This window comes from Chelonoidis abingdonii, chromosome 4, assembly GCF_003597395.2.
Source record: "Chelonoidis abingdonii isolate Lonesome George chromosome 4, CheloAbing_2.0, whole genome shotgun sequence".
NCBI classification, from domain to species: domain Eukaryota; kingdom Metazoa; phylum Chordata; order Testudines; family Testudinidae; genus Chelonoidis; species Chelonoidis abingdonii.
Window position 1 is genome coordinate 25,327,966 of NC_133772.1, and position 6,976 is coordinate 25,334,941.

Genomic DNA, 6,976 nt, shown 5'->3' on the forward strand with positions numbered 1-6,976 from the left:
GTAGTTGCTGGTGAGTATTTGCTTCAGGTTTGGGGGCTGTCTGTAGGCAAGGACTGGTAGATTTTGCAGTTTCTTGTCAATTTTGTAATCTAGATTAGTTGCATACTGAGCGACAAGCTAGACTCCTGCTGTGAAGGGGACCATACACAATACAGACAAGGACCAGATGAGGAGATAAGCGTCTGTAACCCTTTCTCGAAAGGAACCTGTCTGAGATATGTTCCCTCCTGGTTACCTGCCTCAGCTCCCGAGGCTTTAAGAACATAATTTTCAGTATGGAGACATAATTCCTTAAATATTATCCACGCATACATTTCAAAATGATTGCGATGACCAGCGGGCTACTGACTTTTGCTGGAGACCATCTTCTGGAGTACTAACATGCATAGAACTGGCCCAGGAGAGCCCTGCAAAACCCCCTGCACCTGCTGTGCCAGTTGGCATCAAGAGGTCACCGGGTCACAGCAGCCCACAGCAATTACTAATGTGCTCCAATATTTCTCCACATCAGCTCTGTGCCTCCCCATCAGCTCCTCTAGCTGTCCAATCTTCCTCAGCTCCCCCTCACTGCTGAGTCCCTCCCCCAGCCCCACATCTACCCCTGGCTCCTCATGTCCCTTTCCTCCTTATGCAGAAGTTCTTCATCCCTCTCTAGCTTCCCCCGCCCCAAGTGCTGCCCCCACAGCTCCCATTGGCCGGGAACCACAGCCAATGGGAGCTGCGGAGATGGTGCCTGCAGACAGGGCAGCATGCAGAGCCACCTAGTTGTGCCTCCACATAGGAGTTGGAGGGGGACATGCCACTGCTTCTGGGAGCTGCTTGAGGTAAGTGCCACCTGGAGCCTGCACCCCTGACCCACTCCCCAGCCCCAACCCCCTGCCCCAGCCCTGATCCTCCTCCTGCCCTCCAAACCCCTCAGTCCCAGCATGGAGTATCCTCCTAAACCCCAAACCGCTCATTCCCAGCCCCATCCCAGAACCATCACCCCCCACTGCACCCCAACCCCCTGCCCTGGCCCAGAGCCCCCTCCCATACCCTGAACCCCTCATTTCTAGCCCCATCCCAGAACTTGCACCCCAAGCCGGAGCCCTCACCCTCTCCTGCACCCCAGCCCCCTGCCCTAATCTGGTGAAAATGAGCGAGTGACTGAGAGTGGGGAGAGCAAGCAACGGAGGGAGGGGGGATGGAGTGATTGGAGGCGGGGCCTTGTAGGGGGTGGGGCAGGAGGCAGGGCAAGGTATTTGGTTTTGTGCGAGTAGAAAGTTGGCAACCATAGCGTGGGAGGGAGATGGGGAGAAGTGGAGGCAGGAACCCATCCCCGTTCACAGGAAAGGAGGAGGGAGCCTTCCCCAAGAGGTGGGGCAGTGGGGAAGGCAGCCAATTGGAGGCTGATTTCCCTCTAGACTGATGGGCTGTTGCCCAGATCTGTAAGAGGCTCTGAAACTGTGAGTGTTGGCAGGTCTGATGGCAACTGCACCCAGTGTTATTGCAGCCCTGAGTTGTCCCCTCCCCCGCACAGCTCTGCCAGTGCCCCTAGCCCCCCGGCTTGTGCCTCCCTGGACCTTCCTGTGTAAATATGGCCGGTGCTGTGGCATTGTACCAGCTGATGGGGTTACCGTTAATTGGTGCGTACACAGGGACTGCGCCTCAGCTCTGTGCTTCTCCTTAATGCTCACTTACAGACCCTTCGAGATCATTATCCTGATGACCATCTTTGCCAACTGTGTGGCGTTGGCTGTCTACCTGCCCATGCCGGAGGATGATACCAACACTTCCAACTCCAGCCTGGTAAGAGACAGCCTCGTCCTCGTGTTGTACAAACTCGCCTGGCACCGCCTCACTCACAGCAAAGCCACCGAGACAAACCTTTTTCTTTCACTTGTGCTCCAAACTAACCTTTTAAAAATAGCTGGGGCATCAAGTCGAGGAAGCATGAAGGGGCTGAGCCCCTCACTCACGAATGTTAGCGCCTGCCTGGCACTGAAATTTCACTCTCCAAGCCACCAGCACGTGAGCTGCATGGTCTCCAGTTATGTAGTTGTGAAATTTACACCTGAGCCTCTGAGTCCATAAGCTGGAAAGGAAGCTGGGACCCACAACACCAAGATACAGGCCTCTGCTCCCTGTTGCATTGGGATGGGAGTGGATGGCCCCACAAGTAAGAAGCTGTTTAGGGGGCTGAAATAGTTAGGGGGCTGGGGCACATGACTTACGAAGAGAGGCTGAGGGAACTGGGGTTATTTAGTCTGCAGAAGAGTGAGGGAGGATTTGATAGCTGCCTTCAGCTACCTGAATGGGGGTTCCAAAGAGGATGCAGCTCGGCTGTTCTCAGTGGTGGCAGATGACAGAACAAGGAGCAATGGTCTCAAGTTGCAGTGGGGGAGGTCTAGGTTGGATATTAGGAAACACTGTTTCACTGGAAGGGTGGTGAAGCACTGGAATGGGTTACCTAGGGAGGTGGTGGAATCTCCTTCCTTAGAGATTTTTAAGGCATGGCTTGACAGAGCCCTGCCTGGGATGATTTAGTTGGGGTTGGTCCTTCTTTGAGCAGGGGATTGGACTAGATGACCTCCTGAGGTCCCTTCCAACCCATATCTTCCATGATTCTTTGTTAATAAAACATCTCTGTTGACTGTTAACAGCATTAAACCGCTCCGTTATCCCCTTTGACCGGAGCAGCTACTCAAATTTGGGGGCCCTGCGGGTTTTCCAGTTGAGAGCAGAAATTGACAATGGAATCTGAGATTGTCTTCAATTGATTCAGTCTTGTATGTTTGGCCCATCCTTGTGAAGTCCTGCGTCCCTGAACACAGGAGGCACCAAAGTGCCCTCACTCATACCACCCATGCAGCCAGCGCTCCACAAGCCCTCTCTAGGCTTTTTCCACCATGATTTGCCAGCTCTTTGCTCAGCATCCCTCTCTTTCTTGTCTCTCATTCTGCTCCTCTCTCTGCCTCTCCACCCCACCCCAACAAACAGCCCCCAGTACAACCCTCTGCCCCCATGGTGCTAATTTATAGGAGGGGGGGCCTACTCCTTAGCTGGGGGGTTGTGATTAATTCATTTTAAATGAAGGCTGGTGGTGAAGCTTGTAACCGTTCTGTGTGGGCCAGAGGCTCATGTTAAGTTGCTGGTCATGACTCCTATTCTAGCAACCATCTTTAAAATTGTTTTAATGGTTTATTAAGGACACGGGGCGGGGGGGATGGCAATGCGGGGGGAGAGGGGGGAATTAAAGGCTTTGCAATGTAAAGTAAGGCTTTCATTTGAACCATTTCCCATATTTGCTTTAGCTCTAAGGCCTTTTCTAGGGGAAAACCCTGCTTGATGGTCTTTTAGATCAGTGGTTCCCCAACCTTTTCCATTCTGCCCCCCCCTTACCCGTAGTGGAACCCGTCCACGTCATGCCCCCAGGAACTGGAGCCAAGGCCGGAGTTGGGGCTGCAGCCAGGAGCAGAGCCATGGCTGGGGTCGGGAGTGGGGCCATGGCTGGGGCCCGACTTTCAGCTGGGGTTGGGGTTGGAGCCAAAGTGGATCTGGGGGCAGAGCAGGGAGTGGTGGCATTCCCCCTCCCCGCCCTCTGTGCTGGGACCCCGTGTAGTAAACGTCTGTCTCAAATCTGGACTTAGAGTTCAACATCTGAGTGTTTACTGTGAACCTCCCCCAAGCTTATACCCAGCTTGGATCTTATCTCGCTGCCACCAGACAGGAATACAGCGCCTGCCTCGCTCTGGTCCCCCCAGACTTTCCCTGGAGAAACCCCCCAAGACCCAGACCCCTGGGTCTTCCTGTTAATATGGAACCAGTCTCAGCATGTCTGCTTTGTGGGTGTGGCTTGGCTTATTGACCACTTTTCAAAACTCCCTTGAATATTTCTTGACCAGATCCTTCCTCCTGTGCTTCTCCAGGCTTCCAGCCGCCAATCTCTGGGACTTCGCTGTAGCGGACAGTCAGTACAGCCTGCAGACTGCAGTGTAGATGCTACCTCTTGCCGGCAGGAGGGGTTCTCCATGTTGGCTAGGCAATCACTCAGGTTAGTGAAGAAATTCTTTTCGTCCTACACACTCTACCCCGAGGGGTACGGTCAGTTTAACTGCGGCTTGCCCGTAGGGTAATGCATTTTTCCAACCCTGGAGCAGATGTCAGCTAGGTCGACCTAACGTTTTTTAGTGAGAGCAGGTTTCTGTCTCTCTGAAACCCTCTGCCTCCCTAGATGCCCGCCAGCTTCTGCATTCCCCAGCTCCACTCTTCATTCCTCTCCCTTCTCGTCCCCAATTCTGCCATCTCCTTTTCCTTCTCTCATCCTGCCATCTCCCCCCCTTTGCCCTTTCCTTTATGGTCTGCCTACCCTGCTCGCTCTCTTGTCTCTCCTAATTCTGTCTCTCCCTACTTCCCCCACACTCCTCTTAATCCTTTCTACCAGTCTGGACACCCTGCCCGAGCTCTCCTCTCCTGTTCTCCCAAGTCTCCCTTGTTTTCGTCTGAATTTAAGAGTGGGGAGAGAAGGGGATGCTGGGTGCGTAGTACTGGCTCAGCTCTTTCACTTCCTGCCTGTTCTGGGCAGCATCCGCTTTTTTTCTCCTCCTCTAAGAGTTAGCTGGCAGAGGTCAGGCATGAGCCTGAGTCGGCTGCAGAGAGAAATCTCAGTTGGCAGCCTTTGGTCTGGCCAGCAAATGGACAGGGTTGCGTCTTGAAGCAAGAGCAGGCTTCCGTGGCAGTTCTCCCTGCCTGTTGAGCAGCCTCAGTTAAGGTGGCGGAGTGTAGGAGCGAAGGTTTTAAACACTGCTGCCACTAAAAACAAGCCAGCATCAGTCCGGCACTGCCCCTTTCTGCTGCGTTCCTTCCTCTTCCTTCACAGCTAGTTGGAAAGTTGTGTGCACGCAAGGCTGATTAAAATTAGAGGACGCTTCCCTCTTCCACTCCCTCTTCGATACATCATAGCTCAGGTGTAGGCACATGTACTACGCATGCGTGGTCACATCTTAGTACGTCCTAGACAGGACACTGATCAGAGATTGTTTGCAAGTTATACTGTCCCACATGATAGTTGCAAATATCTATCTCGTATCGCTTGCTTATCCTAGTGTTATCTCGGGCCGTAGTATAATTAAAATTGAGGTTTATTAAAAACGCAAAATAACAAAAAATTACACAAGTGTCAGATGACGTTATAAAGTGAGATATTACAGTGACTAGCTAGATAATGGGCGGTACATCAGCACACGAAGATAGTTTTATTTACTGCATTCAAAAATGAGGATTAATGGAAATTGTTAAAACGTCTTAGTTGGCAACAGTGAGACGCATAAAGCCAATGGAAGTGTTGCCATTGACTTTAATGGAGCGTGGGATTTACAACCTTTTACAGATTATTAACGTAGGAAATGGATCCGGAATGAGCCCATCTGGGGGGCAAAATTTTGTGGAACCCTCCTTTCTTTTTTTTATGAAAAAGACTATTGTCTACTTCCCTTATTCGCTAAAAGTCGCGCCTATTTGCGTGATCAATAATATTCACGAATCATGTGGTGATTTCACCAATTTGGTGGGGTTTGGGGGAGATGTACAGCATTCTGTGGTGGGCGAGGACAATCAGGATTATTCTTTGTTATGGTTGACACTTTGTTAAACTAAAGCGGACCTTATGAGTTTTCATTTTTGATACATTTGTCCTTTGAAATAGTGCTCGATCCTTTACTTAATTTTGATTGCGATTGAGCGAGAGTTTACTTAATATAGATCTGAACATCGGTGTGACCAATGGAAATGACCCCCCCACAGACATTGTTTTGTTTCAAATAAAACAGTTTGTTTTATACAAATTGAGTTTGTTTTACAAGATCATGTGTGATAATCTAGCCGATGCAACAAGTGAACTCGTCAGTACTGAGAGGGTCACATGATCCACACCTGTTATATATTCCATGCTCTGAGCATAATCATTATCTATTGTCTAACCTTGTTTTGTATCGTTCTCTGATAGCGCTTTTGCATTGTGTCGCTTGTCTTGGTCTGTGGTGTGTGTAACGGCACACCTGGGCGTACGTCTCGCCTGCAGTGTGCTAAGCCTCCCTGTGTTCGGCAGCCTGTTTTACGCGTCTGCCGTCGCGATCAGCTCCTCATGGGCCTATCGGGGCATGGGTGCTGAGGTGTGCCCTGTTGAGCATGTCACGGGGCTGAGTGACCCGGAATGCACTCGCGCTGAACAAGCATTTTCTGGGTCCGCAGTGCCCAGTTAGCGGAGGCGGATTAGGGAGCTTAGACAAGGTGCAACAGGCCTGCGCATTGCTTCTAAGGTTCCACATTAGGCGCACGTGAGTGTGGCGTTCCTGAGAACACAGCGGGTTATCATCCTGCTGCTCCAAGTCGCGGAATCAGAACGCAATCAGCGCATTAAGGCCACAGAGCAAGGTGGACATTTTTGCAAAACGCACCCGGAGCGAGATTTCAACCCCAGACCGCCTCTCGATTCCTAGGAGACCCGCTGGAGGCGCTGCCCTAATGGCTTCGATCACAGGGAATCTGCGTACAGGGGGCTGGGGGGATAGAGGGTTATGCGGGGGAACACGAATAGAGATGAGGACAAGTCCCGCGTTGTTAGACTCACTTTCCCAGAACTCCACGCCCCCTCATCCCACGCTCTCCTCTCAAAACAATGGGGCCCTTTGCTTGAATAAAATCCCAGCGCCTTGAGAAGCGCTGGCAAACAGCAATAACTCTTCCCTGGAAAGCTGAGCCAGTGGAGGTGCCACTTCCGACAAGGAGCCTTTCCCTTCTATGGACTCCTAGCTCCAGATTCATAAACCTTGCTGCTTTTCTCCATTCAGGCTGACCTCTGAACCCGCCAGCGGGGCCGTAAACTCGGACCTACATGGGACCCCGACATATAGCCACCCTGCTCAGATCCCCAAGGTAGGCGCAAGGACAGTCCAGCAACCAGTTATTTATCAGTGTTAAAAGCAACAATAGCAGCCCC

The 6,976-nt window shown here is 51.6% G+C and overlaps 1 protein-coding gene across 2 annotated transcripts in view; it reads left to right on the forward strand.

Annotated features, from left to right (window-relative positions):
- The window catches only part of CACNA1S (calcium voltage-gated channel subunit alpha1 S), a 126,435-nt gene that overhangs the window by 11,325 nt on the left and 108,134 nt on the right, over nucleotides 1-6,976 (forward strand). For both annotated transcript variants that reach the window (XM_032801615.1, XM_075064972.1), the window contains exon 2: nucleotides 1,683-1,788. In XM_032801615.1, the coding sequence (XP_032657506.1) occupies nucleotides 1,683-1,788 (106 nt within the window). The remainder of the gene's footprint in view (nucleotides 1-1,682; nucleotides 1,789-6,976) is intronic.